The sequence below is a fragment of the Patagioenas fasciata genome, chromosome 2 (assembly GCF_037038585.1).
Source record: "Patagioenas fasciata isolate bPatFas1 chromosome 2, bPatFas1.hap1, whole genome shotgun sequence".
NCBI classification, from domain to species: Eukaryota; Metazoa; Chordata; class Aves; order Columbiformes; family Columbidae; genus Patagioenas; species Patagioenas fasciata.
In genome coordinates this window covers 119,436,818-119,455,193 of record NC_092521.1, presented here as the reverse complement: position 1 = coordinate 119,455,193, position 18,376 = coordinate 119,436,818, and the positions used below count along the sequence as shown (strand labels likewise).

At 33.8% G+C, this 18,376-nt stretch overlaps 1 protein-coding gene across 1 annotated transcript in view; it reads right to left on the bottom strand.

Moving 5' to 3' along the window:
• Nucleotides 1–18,376, bottom strand: part of DPY19L1 (dpy-19 like C-mannosyltransferase 1) — a 47,440-nt gene that overhangs the window by 17,022 nt on the left and 12,042 nt on the right. The window contains exons 7-15 of the mRNA XM_065831504.2: nt 17,141–17,234; nt 12,976–13,033; nt 10,704–10,795; nt 8,555–8,654; nt 7,209–7,286; nt 5,156–5,242; nt 3,560–3,619; nt 1,002–1,082; nt 146–247 (exon numbers count right to left, since the gene is read on the bottom strand). Coding sequence (XP_065687576.1) covers nt 146–247; nt 1,002–1,082; nt 3,560–3,619; nt 5,156–5,242; nt 7,209–7,286; nt 8,555–8,654; nt 10,704–10,795; nt 12,976–13,033; nt 17,141–17,234 — 752 coding nt within the window. The remainder of the gene's footprint in view (nt 1–145; nt 248–1,001; nt 1,083–3,559; nt 3,620–5,155; nt 5,243–7,208; nt 7,287–8,554; nt 8,655–10,703; nt 10,796–12,975; nt 13,034–17,140; nt 17,235–18,376) is intronic.

Genomic DNA, 18,376 nt, shown 5'->3' with positions numbered 1-18,376 from the left:
GTTCATTAATGTCTCTAACTTCACGGGTAAGCACTTGAACTTATGACGCCAGTTGGAGATTATGGCTCCCAAGGTGTTTTAAGTTATAACTTAAGATAAAACAAAAAGTTCCCTCTTCCATAATAATCTATTTTGATCAAATTACCTCTTTTTCCATGAAGTCAAACTCTGCAGCACAGGTATACATTAAGGTATCAAAATCCTTGTAGCCAATAAATTTAGATTTTAATATTTTTCCTATGTGAGCCTGGTAGGATATACAGGAAAAAAAAAAAAATGTAGTAAGCAAAAACTGTTCTGTTTTCCACAACAAAGTAGTTTAAAGGCATATGAAAAATGTTTTTAATTAGAACATTTTCAATGCAGTTATAAGAGCACCAAAAATCTATTTCTGGTACATTAAATGAAATATTTGAGCATAACACAGATCAGACTGTGTTAAATAAAAAGCAGAAAGTAGCAGAAAAAGGGTGCTACCATTGCAGCTGGGTTCAACAAGAGTATAGTTTTGCATACTCATATTGTAAGATATGAGCTTCCCACCTTTTGCCCCTTGACACACATTTGCAGATATGGTTTAATAGCAGAATCTGATGACAAGGGGGTTGAAGTGAAGTGAGGAGCCCTAGCTACAACAAGTATTTCAAAACTGTAATTTTAAAAATTAGATTCAGAAGAAAGCAAACTAAGAAATTGAGTAAATAAAGAAAATATGTAGGTAGAAGACATCCAAAATAAACAAGGATCTATAAATCTACATTTAAAAACAAAGACAGAGCATTTACTAACTCAATAATAAAAACATTTGTCTTTTCACAAAGTTCAGTAATATCTCAAAGTGATAATATATAATGAATGAAAAAGTAAATATGCAACAGCTATACCCCATTTCTGCAAAAGAATTTCAGAAAAGTATGTCATTAAGATGCCAAAAATTGAAATATTAAGAATTAAGAGATTTTTGAAAGACACCAACCAGATACTCAGATATGAGAACTTACATCATCAGCTATTCCAAGCGCTAAAGAAGTTAGGTATTTCAAAGTGACTGTCCCAAATAACCAGGCACATCCTTCAATGACCTTAAAAAATATATTCAGAGTGAAATAAACATGTATTAACAAACTTTTAAATAAACATTTTCTTTTTAAAAAAGGCTTATTAAATTTAGCTACTAGTAACAAACTCTCCTATGTTACCATCAACAAGTACAGTAATTTTAACCAATTACACCTCCCGAATCTCAGTACACTGAGATGTTTTAAGTTCTTGTTTTGTTTTAATTTTCTCTTCTGTTACAGTTAAAATAATTTTGTGCAACTGGTTCACATTATAGCTGTACCACTGCACATGACATTACAGCAGAGGAGGTACCACAGTTAACTTTAAAAAGGGACAGCCTGCCAGTTCCATCTGTTTTGCACACACCAGTATGATTATTTCCCACCAAATGCCTTTCCATATTATCAGGATGTACTACTCTGATAGTTCAAACTTTTGGAAGAATTTAGTGATTTATAGTACATTCTTGGGATAATCTCAGGTTAGAACTTGAAGGAAATATACTTTTTTAGTGTACAATCACTACTTTTAGTTACATCATGTTTATCCCTGTACCAGAAAGATTAAATTCTTGGCAATCTAGCTTACTCTATCTAATTCTTTATAAAACCAGTTCAACTGAATAAAACAACCTGGTTTAGTATTTTTTATCTGGGACCAGCAGCAAATGCTTCCAGATAGAATGTAACAACAAAATGCAAACTGATCTCCACCCTTACATAAGCAGGGTTTTTGTGTGACCATGGCTTGCATTTAATTCTCGCTTTTAATGGTTGCAAGTGAACCTAAATACCTATGAGGTACCTAATCCTTTTCCGAATGCCTCAATTGTTTTCCTTCCACAATGTCTCTTCTCTCTTACAAGCTTATTGCTACTAGCACAAGGGGCATTAAATAAACTATAATTATATCCTACTGCTATATACTGGCTTAACCATATTTACCATTATTTTACAAGATGTAGAATTCTAACCTAATTTAAAAACTCAGCTATTTAGCAATTCTACATCAACAATTATCTTCATACTCTATTTAAATTTGATGGTACTACATTTGGGGTGAAAATTGCATGAAATATTTAGGATGCTGAGCTTATAAAATAAAATATTTGCTATTTTCTCTGCAGTTCCTTCTCCATGATTTCCATCATGTATTTTTCATTTTGATGTCTGCTCCATCATGAATTGATGTGTTCAGAAAACTTTTCATAAGAATACCAAGATTTATCTGCTGAGTGGCAAGCACTTATTTAGGATCAACTATGTTATATACATGCTTAGGGTGGTGGTGGTCTTTTTTTTTTTTTAAACTTACCATTTAATTCTACCCTTTGTTTCTCACCTTTTAATATTCACACCTTATCCCATAGAGCTTATTTTCTTTCTTTTATAGCTCCAGTTCCCCAAAAGAATTCTGAAATTGAAGTGCATTACATTCACCCATGCACCCTTATCTACACCCTTCAAAGAAGTCAAATTACATTTGTGAGACATGAATTGCCTTCATAGAAGCTGTATCAGACCTATCTCATCACACTGTGTGTACATATAGCCTTAAAAACTTCATCACTGTTCAAGTTTTTACTCTTTTACAAAAGTTAGACTTACTGGTTTGCACAAACACCTTGGATTTCCTTTCTAAAAACTGACATGAGATTTGTTTACACTCTAGTTTTCCCTGGTACCACAGCTAACGAGACTGGCAAGTTATACATGCTCTGCAGTTTGTTATAAATATTTTTTATATTCCTTTCTATTCTAATTCCTTTATAGTAACTGTATGAATTCAAACCAGTTTTGCTTAATCCTTAATTTTATAAGAATGTCTGTCTTAATCCAGGGAGTCTGAGTTGGCTACCATTTTAGTTGTTTTTACAAGATAATGTTATATCTTAAGCTGCAAGTTGCTTCTCATGTTTTCTACAGTGATCTGTCATAGTTTTGAGAGTGTCCTTTATATATGGACATGACTTCTACTGCCCTCAAATCCCACTCGCACACCCTGCACTGGTTTAGTCGGACCTGCTTCCTTATGTAACTGCAAGTTGCTTGCTGTCATTAGAAAAAATATCCTAAAAAATTATATAGGACACATTTTAGTGAATACCTAATGAAGCATCCTAATCTCAACTTCTGCAAGCAATGTTAGCCTCTAACTTGCCTTTTCTTAACTTGCCTTTTCTAAAGTCTCTTTTATTTTAAAGGGATTTTCATACTGATCTTAGGTTTTGTAAACATATGTAAGGTGTTAACTTAAAACTAAATGCATTGCAATTTGAAGACTATTTCAATTTTCTTATATAAAAGTATGTTTATGACCTTTTTCTTCAGCAATTTAAGATTAGATTCTGGGAATATGTACAGTCTAAAAAGTAGTTTAGATATACTTCTTGATTTTCAACTATTAAGAAACTAAACCAGAAGTTATTTCTGTATTTCAGTAAAACAAAAAAAGTCATAGTTATATTCTGAAATTCAAAATATATGAAATTCCTTACCCAAATATAGACTTCTCTTCTGCTGTTTTTCAAGACTTTTGGACTCAGTTCTAGAATTCCCTAATAATAAAATGAATGTGCATTTTCAGGTAACACATAGTAACAACAAGATACTCCAGTACCCCAGATGAGGGGTTTTATTTGTTTTGGTAAGCGCCTATTGTACCACACAGCTATTTATTAAAAAAGATGCTCCATAATTAATACAACCCGAAATATGATTGAATATATAATATTGTGACTTCAAGCTGTGCTGGCAAAACATGCCAACGTAAAATCTTACTGCAGTTTATATACAATTAATGGAAGACTATTATTCTCCTTAGCAAGGAAGATTCTGTACTAGACAGTTCCAGGCTTCTTTAAATTAAAGCCAATGGGAAACTGAATTATGTCTGCTTCCATAAATGACAAGAGACATCTGAAGCAATAAATAAATTACTGGCAGCATGATAAAAACAATTTTCAAACAAGGTAACAGAATACCAGGAGTGGGAGGAGTTACTGGCATTTCTGTTTCACATTATGTTCCTCATTTTATGACACAAGGACATCTCATTTTAAGCTAACGTGGACAATGTAATTAAGAAAAACTGAGAATGAGCTGAAAAGCTTTCAGAAACCCAGCCCATAAGTGAGACTAAGGCCACTATAAGTACCCAAATAACAGACAAACAAATATTTTTTCCAAAGCAGAAAACAGGTAAAAAGCTCAATGTACCTGTACTTACTATATAATTACAATAGCTGCTACAAGAAACTGGAGTGGGCTTATGACAAGCAAACTATACTACAGCAAATACCAATAGCTAAGGCAGTTTGTTTTTATAATAAGTGAGGAATTACCAAACTTTTGCTGATGGACAAAATATAAACAGAAGGAAACCAAACCAAACCAAAACAAAACACAAACATAAAACCCAAATAATACTAAGCTCACCCCCCAAGCTTCTAGGAGAGGTGAAAAGAATCACAAATCGAGATGATTTGTAGGATGCTAAACCAGATCTGTTCACATCATCTTATCTCCTATTTCCTATGTACATAAAACCTTTAAGAGACACCATATGGAACTGAAAGAGGTTGAGGGTTGTTTTTACCTATTTAAGGAAAAATTAAGATAGTGAATGATGAGATAATGAGTCCTCAGTGAATATTTTCACTAACATAAGTGGATGACTTAGCAAACAGTCTTAAACAATTTTTATGTATGTTTTAGTCATTTGTTCTAATTTGCAGCTTCACAATTAAGAATTTAAAACTCCTTGCTCATGTCTTTGTTTTACAATTATTCTGGTCAAAAATACATATGTGGTAAATATAATAATTTTTCTAAAAGAAGACAGCTATAAAAACAAGAGAACAGAGCCTTAACTGAATTTATCTTATGAAGAGGTCTCGGTGTAAAACCACAATTTTTAAAATTAGTATTTGCCCATTCTCCAAATGTCTTTAAGGTCTAATTCTGTTTATCATGTAACAGATTTATCAGCTACCTGGTAATGCAGCAGTTTCACATTTTACATGAATACATACATAACTGTACAGCATTACAGTTTCAACATGCCATACGGTTTTTTTTCTTAAACAACTTACCCAGATAACTACTAAAGATGCAGCATAATATGATGTCAATAACATTGAATTACCAAACATCAGAATAAAACACACTACAAGAGATACCTGAAAGAAGAAAATAAAAATCACTAAATTTAAAATAGAAAAGGTAAGAATAGTCCAAGTATTAAAATTACCTTGTGTCAACAGCTTTGAAGACACCTACTGCACAATAAGCACAAGCTGAATACTCAGCTTACAGAATTATCCTGAAAACACTGATTGTAAGGACTTAATGGCAACAGGTAGCCAAGTGTAAATTATGTTAATTTATGTTTTAAAAGTACTTATAGACAAAAAGATTTGGTTACAGCACTAACTCACATTATATTAACAGCTACATTTTTGAAGTTATTCCTAACTTTTTCCACCCTCCCCAAATTGTTGTATTATTTCTGTATCCTGTTTATTATCTTTCAGAATCCTGGACAAACATAAAAACATTGAATAAAATGTTTGTTGTCTTCTTTCTTCCAAACTGAGATTATATTAAAAATATAATCATCAAAGTCAAGGAAGCAGACTTCCGACTGTTCAATCATACCACTTAACCACTTGAGGCTGAAAGTCAATGCCGCAATACCACTTTTATCTGCCATCCCAATCTCCTACCGTGTTTTCTTTTTAACAGAAAGCAAAGCTGAATTACATTCTCTAACTTTGAGAGCAAAATCAATGATCAATCTCTGTTGTCTTCTGTACATGGGAATAAGGAAAAATAATGCAGTTATTTGTAAAACATGCAGGCTTTTGTACTCCCCTCCTCACATATTGAAGATCTTCATTTCCCACAGAAATGTAGGGGGGGAGCAAAAATTGAAAACACCACAAGATGAAGACTGGCAGCTTATCCAGCCTCATTAAGCTTTCTCTGTAGTATAGTGATTGTTTATCTATCTGAAAATAGTATTTTTATGACACTTTGGCACCAAAATTATGATATAGCTATTGACATAAGCCAAAAGGCTTAAGTATTTCATCCTGTTTCTGTCAAAAAATTACTACACCACCATGCTTATCTGCAAATTTTCCTGGCAAATCTGACTGGAAGCAAGCATTTGGTGTCCCAGGTTTATGTTTGAAATGAGCTGCACAGAGCCTACTACTGTCATTAATTTATCATTTATAGTATTTCGAAATACATTTGAAAACATATAAAATACAATTTGCTATAGCTCAAAGCTTCTTTCTTGTGGTAAACATTTTCTTTTTGCCTACTGAGTTTGCATAGCACAATTTTAGCAAAAATATATTTTTAAAGACATTCATGTTTCTTTGAAGAAATTCTTCACGTCTTCTTGTAAATTTAAAACTGTAATCTCACTTCAAAGAGGAAAACTCCTGGTAACAAAATTTGATCATTATCTTAATTTTAAAAATGAAAATTAGATGTTTTATGCAGAAACTTGCATGCCTTTTACTTGTCATCTCCACTCATTTTTGAAAATATAGTTTTTCCTCAAATAGTTTCCTTTGTCTTGCTTCCTAAGCATCTCCCCAAATAGTTAAACCACAACATCTTTGCATGGTCAAGACTACAGTAGTCTGCAAAACCCTATCTTAGTTGGGGTTCTCTTCTCCTTCAACAATACTAAGTCAATATTAGAAAACAGACTTTAACATGTCATTTTTTTATTTCTGCTAACCTATAGCATGAGATAAATGCTGCCTATTCAACTTTTTATTGCTTATCCTCTATTACTTGATATGTTTTCTTATCTGCTTTTTGAGATAGCATCTTCAAGTCCATGGAATGAACAGAGACAGAAAAGAGAGGCAAATATGTCTACAAATCTTTTAGGTCAATAGCATTCTTGAGTTCAAAAATTCCTGTGTGTCACAGGGACCCTAGTTTCTGACACTGTGACCTAAATACACGTAAGACCAAATATTCAAATCCAGGCCCCTCCATCCCTTATTACTGCATTTTTTTCAACCACCTTGCAACTAAGGAAAACACTTCAGACAAATGGCCTCTTTTGATGCTCTGACCAATTTGAGAGGACTGAAGCTTTTTTTAAAAAAGTATTACCATATGAGCAATGAGTATCTTCTGTAATTTGCAGGAGTCAATATAACCCATAATACACACAGCAAATAATGAAGCTATCTAGAATAAAAAATGAAAGAAAAGTTAAAACAATTTGCATTGATATACTTTTTCTAGCAGAAATGCATACAAAAAAAGTGTTTATTCAAACAATCATTAACTTTTACTTCTACTTTTTGCTAAGTACATGCTTGGGTATTTCACAACGGTTTCTTTCAAAAAACCTATTATGGTGCTCTGAATAATAATTATCAATCATACTCAAAACATTTAAGAAATAGGTATTCAGCTTTATGAAAATGCAAGTCATCAAAACACAGTACTAACACAACATCTTTCACTCTTAGTTTAGAAAAAAACCAACCAACCAGCATAACCTTATATTTTCAGCAAAGTATGGGAACATCCATAATTTGCTGATGAGGAAAATGAGATTCATTGATTAGGCAGTTTGCTAAAATTCACATGAGAAACTAAAGAAATTATGAACTGAATCTGCAATTTCAAATTTCAGGCCCAGCATCTTAAGCAGGTTATAGTTAAAAGTTTCTTACAACATTTTTCAGATTGTAATGGTTTCCTCTTCTGGAGTAAGAAAAATGGCATAACACAATACATATTGATTGTTCAAAGCTTTCAACTCAAATCAAGCAACAGCTGCTTCAAGTAAGTCAGACAAGGGAAAAGGTATGGAGACATAGATGGATTTCAATCAGCAGGCTATATTTCAATCAATTTAAACACTAAGAAAGTGGGCTGTATGACAGTATCCATTCTATGATTCTATCCCACTGCTCACATCAGTATTTACTATATTTCAACGCTAAAGTTACTCAACTGTCCAAAATCTCAGACAGTAAGGTTATGCTACTACTCACATGCTCATCAAAATTAAACAGCAAATCATGCAAAATCATGCCAGATACTACAAGCCATGCAAACATTGCTCCATTTAAAAATTTGGAATAGCCTAAAGAGATGCAAGATCAAAGCCTTTTTTATTTTTGTACTTCAATATACAAAGTTTTTTCCTTGTTCTGCAGTTGTTCTAATGTACCAATCTTAAGCTGGAGGCTATTTTTAAGGAAAAAAGTAAATGCTTTAGTCCTGGAAACAGAAGACTTGAGTGGTGTAACTGGTAAATTTTCAAATTTAAGACTAGAAAAAAATGGATGTGATAAATGGTATGAACGTTTCCTGAGAGCCAGAATGAAATCTGGCTAAAAGGAAAGCATTGGTATAGTTGTGAATTCAATAGCTGTCTATACAAAGCAGTCAACTTGCCTACATAAGATAAAGAGGCTGTTTAGAGGTGAATACCGTCTTACCTGTGTTAGAAGAACAAACTGAGCAAACTGCCAGGGAAGCATGAAAAAGATATTAGAAACACACAGTGCAATCAAGCTTCCTGTATTAATATTCGGAATCCTTGGGAAAAAGAGACAGAATAGGCATCAGTAAGTAAAATCACACAGGTATTTGAATATTATTGAAAAGTACAACAGAGAATACAATAAAAACACAGTTACCTTGGAAGTTAGCTAGCAATATTGATCAAGTACAAATAACACTACGTAAATTTAATATCTATTTTCCATCAGTTTCCAAAAACGGTAGTTCTGGTACTTAGTGTTTAACTATTTGATGAGTCACTCATTATCAAATAACTCCTCCTGGCAGCATGGCCAACCTATGTCATTGCAGTGGTCCACTTTCCTCTAACAACTCTACAGTCAGGTCACAACTATTTCCATTTAAGCTGGGATTACAATTATTCTCAGAACAGTCTGCATTTGAAAGTGACTTCACTGTGCTCTCTCACATTTCTTCCATATTTACTTTCTGCAACTTTCTGTCAGCAATCCTGAGGGAGGTTTCAGGGCAGGAGACAATGACAAATACATGAAGCTCATCTTCAACTGAAAACAGCCCATTCTCTATGTCCTGCTATACGTGTTACATATTTAATCCTGTGTTAGCTCTGAGTTCACTTCAGAAATATGTCATGTTTCAAATGTTACTAAATGGCCTCCAACAGATGAAGACACCATCATATTCTGCGGAAAACCCCAAACCCAACAGATTACAGCAGTCTCACCAAATTCTGTAGAATCATCTTCTTTTACAAAGCGTCAAGATTAATTTCTATTGGAGTCATGCTGAGCATGAGTATAATGTTTCAAGTAATACATTATACAAATGTGATAGAAGTGATAGAAATAATGGAGTATTTAAGTTCTAGTCTCTCTTTCAAAGATAGTTCCTATATTTCAATGGAATCCTGCTATACATAAAACTGAGCTGCTCTTGAAGAGAGAATTTAAACTGAGAAATAAAAAGTTAAGATGTTTTATTCCCTTTTTGAAACCTCACTCTGAAATGCTTAGATTAAATACCTTTTTCTAATCAGTAAGCAAGTTCAAGTACTATTTTGTGTACCAAGATTTGAAGAACAGGAGTGAATCTATCTAATCAAGAAGTGTCATAATTATAGGTACAGAATATATGTGTTCTGATAACCCTAACTTAAAGTGTAATTTCCTCACTTTTTGTTTGACCTCACAATTTAGCATTGAACGAACAGGTGTCTTTCTAATATGAAATATAGCAACGACTCTATGAACTGTTCCTCAAAAGAGTTTTCTAGACAGCATATATCTTTTCGTCACCTAAAAGACACAAATTAGTGACAAGCATAAAATATTTTTGGTTTAATCATCAATAACCACAAATCAGTATGACTTAATAAAGGAAAATCTGGGGTTACAGGTACAAAGTTCAGCTAAATCATAAATACACTGCAAATCTGATGCAATGGTGCTGATGGAAAAGCCCTCAAGTATTAACAATCATGCTTATTTTTCAAAATGGAGGCAAGACAGTGACTCCATCATGTTGCAAGCCAGAAACAAGCACTGAAAAGCAGGGCTAATGAACTCAAGAGCATCCCTCCATTAATGTAATTACATCGCTCTAAATCATTGAACTAGGTAATTGGACTAGTTAATTAGTTATAGAAAACTGCAAGAACATAGTAGCTTATGGGTGCCTATAGCATCCCCTGTTGCATAGCACAGGCTTATTCTAAGTGCAACCAACATACCACTCTCCCAGAGGGACAAAACCAATTGACGGAGTGTTAGCTTGTTTCTCATGGGAAGGAAGTGACATCAACGAAAAATTCTGATTTTTAGTTTAGATACTTATTTGGCAACACCATAATTCTGATTTTTAGTTTAATCAAGTCTTCAAGTTGCAAAGTCTTTCCTTTTAATAAGTGAGTAACACGACTGCAGTTGTACTGGTGCAGCGTCTGCAATGTAACAGCCACAGGAAAGTTTCTACGTTAATAATATCATTGCTACAGCACACAGAGGCACTTAAAATAAATATTTAAATAAACACATTTAAATAAATGTCCTGTGACATTCAATTTTTTAAATCACTGTAAAGCACTAAGCATAAATTGAGAGGTACCTGAGAATATAGGTCAAAAGCAACATCTGAAGCACAAGGAATGGGTATGAGAAACTTTCACGAAGAGGTGGAGTCCACATGACACGAGTGCACTAAAAATAAGAACTGGGTTAGATGATAACATTTGCTGCTACATTTCCATAAAACAGTGCATTTGTATTTTAAGATGAGTGACCACAGATACTTCAAAAAAGCAAAAGAACCAAGCTACATGAGATTTTACTCACAAACCTAAAAAATGAAGACAGAAAAGAGAAGGAAGAAGGATGCAGCTTCCAGACTTGAGGTCTATGATGCACTGTTCAATTAAAACAGATCACTGCTTTTCCAAAATTGAATGTGACAGCTAGAGAACATCCCAGAAAAAAAACAGGACAGCAACTTCTCGTCTTTGCTTCTGCTGAAATTAACAACTCATTCAGGTAACTAAAACCATTCTCAAATTCAGGCAGTGACTTGCCACACTTTGATGGAAAAGTGCGTGAGGCTCTGAGGGATAAACCAACACACTCATCATTATGCTAGAGTTCTCTATGTTATAAACATTTCACATTTCTAATAGCAACAGCACAGAAAGTACAAAATTTGAAACTGCCATTCAAAACAGGCCAGTAAAATTGAAATTGTGAAATTAAGCTCTGTAAGAGCTTATACTAACCTATAGACTTCGTTCTTTAACCCTAATAAAGCAAATAGTAATACAATGAAGTCAACAGAATAGCTTTTCATTAATTTCTTGAGGCCCATGGCAAATAGCTCAGTTACAACTGTCATCTCCAATGTTTACGTTCAGCTCTTTATAAAGTGCTTGCAGATGGCACCAACTATAAAAAAAATAATTACAGCTTTACAGGACAACTTTACAAATGGGTTCAGAATAACTATCAATAGATTTGCACTAAAAAATAGACATAGATTATTTACAACTACAGGACAAAAATGTAGTTCATCTTAATATGGACCATAATGAATCTATGGAAGTTTATAGGATGTCGATGCCAGGATGTTCCTTCTCCTTCACTTGCTATAATATTAAAAACATTTTTAAAAATATTTTTTTACCAAATAAGTCACTAGAATCAACATTGTACTTCTTTCTTTTTTTCATGCTATTTCACAAATGTTGCATTAAAAGAGTAAAATAAATGTGTAGAAATAGTGTAAAATAAATGCAAAATACAGAAGCCTATCACCTTAATCACAGTCTTCGCTGTCTAAAAGCATTCTGTAAAAGCAGCACCCCGATTACCATTAAAATAAACTTTTAATAAACATATATACACTTATGTGTTATTTTCAGCTGACTGCACAGGTGTGATTAATTTAAATTATTTTTATTAGCAACAAATATAATAATGATCAGTCTGAAGTAGTGTAGACTTTTTTATTATTTTTTTAAGACTACAGCAACATTTGATTTATCAAATCTTTTGATACTGGAGGAGATGAAGAGAGGTAAGAAGTGATGAACATACACAACCATAAAAAGGACCCATGACCTTAAAAGTGGATTGGCTAATGTAGCCCATGCTATTTTTTCTGTACTTGGAAATGTAATGCTCAACTCAGTCATCTGTGGACGATCTACCAAGGCTGTAAACTAACTTGGCTGCAGGTATAAATATATCAGATCTGTCTAAGCTTGAAATCATTAAAACACAGTGGCACAAGCACAGCACAAATTAAAACATACTGCCTTAGGGTCACTAGCTCAACGCCAGAAGGCTACCCGCTTTTACATGGCATTAGATGGCAGATACCAAGACTTGCAGATCAGGCTTACAACATGTAGCTCAGTCCTGTTCTTCCAGGAAAGAAAATTTTTAGCAACTGGTCTAGATCCACTGTACGTGTGTATTCATGACTTTCCAGTAAAATATATAGCAATTTAAAGAAACTTCCTCCATTTCTGAAGCTTGTTCATATGGTACATGTAGCTCAGCTATGTCTGGAATGGGCACAAAACCAGAATATTTTGATGTTTCAAAACTTGAAGTCATTGTGCTACTAAGATTTTAATCTCAGGACCACTTTACAATAGATTTCCTTTCTGAATTTTTTTTTTTTTTTTTTACTTTTTTTACAGTCTATGGTGACACACTGGATCGTCCTATACACTTTCAAGTCATAGCCTATTTAGCTTTCAATAATGCCTTATTCCCATTAAATTCATCCCCTAATAGATAAGGAACATCACTATATTTAACAAAATAAGAATTAGTTTAATCTTGGGAAAAAAAAAAAAAGAGGAGGGTAGGGAAGGGAGACCTACCTCTCCATGGTTAAAAAAGAAACACATCACGGTAACAAGGCCTCCTAGACGGCTCCCACTGTGAAGAGAACATGAAAAATAGGTACATCAGAATCTCATAATGGTCAATGTTGCTTAAAAAATGTGAGGTAGCACTTATCTACAACTAAGTTTATTTGGGGGAGTGAAGGGTGAATGCTTTCAAGCATCATGGGAAAGCAATCTACAGCATACATACAATATCAAAATACTAGTCAGTCAGCTAATGTTTATTTCAGAGCAGACCACTATTCATATATCCGCTCATTTCTGCAGAACACCAATTTTAACAAAAATAACTTGGAAAACGGTCATTCCATTCCTCACAAACTTTGTTTTGGATCATTACATCTGGTACTTCACCTGCTGTACCCAGAGTTTGATCTTAAAAAGAGCTAAACTTTTTTTTTTTTTTTAAACACCAGGCAATATAAATGGAGTATTTCTTCCACAAGATGTTCAGCAGAAAACTTTAGAATCTGCATGTTCAATCACCCAACAGGGAATTTTGGTCTGAATCTACAACTCTGTTATGGTAATCAAATCAAGCACATTCAAAACACCCATTTAGAAATGTACTCATGACATAGTCAATGCAAGATCCAATTTAATGTTCATGTGAAATACTGTGATGTTAACATGAGAAAGTTTTTTAAGCCCTCGAATTAAGGGGTTTTATATGTTCTAAACCAATCAAATTCACCTGTTAAATAATAAGCACCAGCTTCACCTGTTGAATAATAAGCACACTAAACCCGACAATATTACTTAGATTTATCCCACCTCAAAAGAGCAGTAGATAAGGTTCCTCATTTTTTGACTAGATTTGTAATTATTCATGTCCTGTGACATAAAGCAAAGAACATTTTTGTTCTTTGTTCTACTTTGTTCTACTTTGTTCTACTACTATGAATAACAGAATATACCATTTTTGTTACTAACCAAAGGTACAATCCAGCTCTTAAGATTCTTTAAAAAACCCATACAAACCTCAGATCCTTCACCCATCACTAATATACAAGTCAAACAGAATCAGTGAGTTCAGAGTAAAACATCTCACAACTAAAGAGACAAATTGAGTGTTAATCTCCAGGAATTGCGCTTTCTTGCACATAAAATCCAACCTTTTATCCTACAAATTGTAGAAGTATCAACACTGAAACCCAAAATTATTAAAAGAATGTGCTTAATACTGAAAAATGTTGCTTTTAGAAACAAAGTAAACAAAAATTTGCACTCAAACACCCAAAACCAGAAACAAAATTCACGGTCTATGCTAAAGCTTAGCACTGTGATAAAACTGTGATAAAAGTCTAGAATACAAGATCTTAATTATATTACGAAATCTTTAGAGCTCTAAAAGGGATCATTATTTTATCACATGAGAAAACATCAGTAAATCTGTACCACAGAACAGGAAAATACACCTTATCAGTATGTTTTCCAGAAAAGGAATTGAACAGGGTCTCTTTCAGAGAGGGTTATGTATAGTGTTAGCTCGATTAGTTATCTTCTAACAGTACCGTGCTATCAGGTAGAAGATACAGTAGTTAAGCCTTTCTATGCCAATATAAGAGATTAAGGGTAACTCTTTCCCACTGAAACTCTCATACCATACTACAACTGGCAAAGTACATGCCCTCAAGTTGGAACCTAGTTTGCCCATGTTTAACATAGAACAATTCCAATTTAATAAATAATTTGTAATTTTTAAGGAACTGCAGATGACCTGAACAGTTACACTTTGTCTGGTAGAATCAGCTCTGGAATAATGGAAGAATTAGTCTTTTGTCTCTGAGTACAATAAGCTGAAGCTTAAAAAAAATGTCATCTAGTGAAATGCTATAATTCATTGTTGATTAACATGCAAAAAACAAAATACTGAGAAAGCAGTGTTAGGAGGAGATACGGGAAATTTACTGGTAGGTCCTCAAGACACAGTATTTGACAATCAGCTCAAGTACTCTTGTCCCTTGACTACAAGAATGGAGAAGTGAGGAAGGCTGCAGGGAGGTAGAATCTTACAAATGCACAAAGTACTTATCACCCAAATGCCATTCCTTTGTTCATTAAAAAACCAACCAACCAAACAAAACCCCACAACAACAACAACAAAAAAACACAACTAAAAAAGTTGCATGAGTTCCCTCCATATTGCTGCAGTTATCTTAAAAGAGAATGCCCCAGAGCTTGAGACTAATGTGCATCCTACAATAAGATTCCCAAGTGCCTTTGCATAATCAGGGGCCATAAAAAGAGGGCTAGGGCAGGGACATACTAAGTCTGGTATTTTTCTAACGTTGTGGGGAAATTGGTTAAGGAAGCTAAATAGCAAAAGCTAGTCCTACAAAAGCAACTGGGATTCTGCCAGTTTAACTCTTTGGACAAGCTCATGAAGTACCGTGAGCATAGATACGAGAACACATGCTAGCTTGGAAAATAATAAGAAGGTGGTCTTCCACTATTCTGCCACCTTCCATCACCACTTAAAATTGCAAAGAGACAAAAAGGAAATAAAGGCTGAAAAGAAAAAAAAAAAGATGACACATTCTTTGAACATATAGAGAGGCAATAAAAACCCTAGAAAAAATACCTAGATAAACTGGAGATTATTACTGCCAAAATATTCAAGAATGAAAAGAGAGAAAATAATAGAGGATGGTTTGCCACCATCAAATGGGCCAGGCTACAAAAAAGCCTTTCAAAATGCATAGCAGAAAAAAAAACAGCTTTATGAAGGAGAATTACTCCAGTTCATAAGATTCTGTACTTCAGTGTAGTAGAATTGCATTGCTCCAGATTAATTTATTTTATTTTTCACACGTTATCGAAAAGCCTAAATATCCTGGCTTGCTTTGACTAAGAGGAACCTTGGAACAGCCATAATGGATAAGTAGTCATCTAGATCTGGTCTCCAACTATGAATATTCTTCAGACTAAATAACTAAATAAGATCAAAAATCCTACCTCGCAATCACTTTTTATTTTTAATAATCCCAGATAGCTAGTGGCTTACACCTTGAAATAACTGCACTTACATTTTAGACATCTTGGCTACCTACATTGCATATAATTTCTATTAAAAACTGAATCACTATCAACACTTGATAGTTATTTACATTCAACGCAGCTCAAATCTAAGGAAAACACTGAGAGATTAAGAGCTTACTGGTTTTTCAATAACATTAAGAAATAAAATCTGGTTTTCCGTAAATCTCCTTTAAGAGAAAAACAACAAGTTAACCATAAGAATATTCAAAGTTTATCTACTTCCTCAAAACACCTATGTTAATGAATACAAATGCATATGCTTTACTCTCAAACACCCAACAGTTGCACTAGGGAACTTCCTCTTTTCACTGTCAGCTCCTGCCCTGCACAATTCTTCACTTGAACTATCAGTACATGCCTCAGAGAGCAGGAAAAACCACAAGACCATTAAGCCATTGAACAAGAGGGGAAAACAATCACATCCCTCAGAGGGAAATGTAGCAGCCTTCTGCTTTTTTGCAAAACTGACAAATGAAGATAGAGGTAAATAGAAAAACATTTCCACTTCTGTTTTTCTGCTGAATGTGGAGTCTATTTTTGTATGAAAGTGTGTTACAGTTCCTGAAATTTAAGGACAGATACTGAAAACAGAAATACATAGGAAAAGTGAAGTGTATACATACCTCCAAAAGAATGCATTATCTTAAAAAATACTTTGCCTTGTCGACTAAGTTAAAAGTGAAAGACATACAATATGATTCGAAGCAAAGCACTGGGAAATGTCCACTCTTGGTTAAAAGTATGCTGTCATTCGAACTTTGTTTAAAAATGAGTGACAACGATAATTTTAAGAGCAGAAACCTGAGAAGAGTCATTTAAAACCTGTAGAGCATTTAGTTTTATCCTCAACCCAGTTGTATCAGTGATGTACCATCTCACTGACATTTTCCACAACTTTTTCTGCCTTCATCGTTTATTTTAAGCAAAAAGTTTAACTGTTCAAGTAATTTTTACTGACAGTGTATACGTAATAAAAAGCACTACAACTATATAAACGAACAACATCCCATAATATATTTTAGCATACAATTTTTCAAATGTCATATAAAAACTGACAGCTAGTACCAACTAAATAGCTCAGTCTCAACTGCCTTACCTGAGGTATGTACCATATATGAAGAACAGTGACATCATTAATCCATTCAAAAGAAAAATCACAGCAACATAAAAGGAAGCAGGGTCTCCCAACCCTAACAAACAAACAGTTAACATATTGTCAAACATAGAAGATAATACTGTTTATAAACTACCATACAATTAGCATACTACCTTAATATATCTACAGAAAGAGACAACAAAAAAGTCAATGTCAGCAAGATTATTGTGGAGATTTGATCAGAAGACTAAATTTCTGACCAAAAAACAAAAGAGAGAGGAGGGGTGCACAGAGCATTGGGGCAGTTAGCAACTGAACAAGTGAACAGGGAAGCATTAACTGTAAAGAAAAAACCTGCAATGTATAGAAGGCATAATCCTCACTAAGAACATTCTCTACAAACTACATTTGGACTTCACAGAGCTTTTTAGAGGAGGTTTGTACTCCCTATACTCTCTCTTCCCATCTCTTGCAGGAGTAAATCCATCTTTAAACATATCACACACACTGTTCTTTGCTTTTTTTTGTCTCATTAGAAGCCAAGAGATTTTCCAATTATGCAAGTCTTTCAATGTATTCATTCACAAACGCTTCTGCACTCACAATTCTGTTGTTATTCTCTTTCCCATTATTTCTTTAAACCCTCCTGGCTCTAATCATTTCAGCAGTACAGCATAAAAAGCCTTATTCATTATCGTGAAGGTAGCAAAAGTTCATAGTTTCGTATGCAGAAATTATTATTCACCATTGCTGAAAATACAGCAAGGCAGTTCTCTAAAGTAAGTTTATGCTATGCTCACCAGACATGACAGTCTCAACAGTTGGTGTTTCGGTGATTTGGTTTTTACAAAAAAAATGAATGAAAAGTTATACATCTATTTGCTGTTTATTGCTTCTGACAAAGTTAGAGAAAGTGAGTCATTTAAGCTCTGAAGAAAGTTCTTATAGCCTTTGTGCAAAGGCAAAATATTAATTTGTCACAACACAGAAATTTTAAATGATAAAATGAAACAACTTCAATATCTACCATCTATCACTCAGCTATAACCAACTGCAGAACATCTCAAAAGCACTTCTTGACAAGGTACTTTTGTCACATAATATGTACCTGACAAGCTAATACTTCAAATGTGGAAAAAAGTGTCAGTGTCCAAGCTTTGGTGTCAAATTCAAAGTATGATTGACATTCTTATGCTGAATAGTAGTTCACAAGAGGAAGAAGATTCTTCCCAGCAG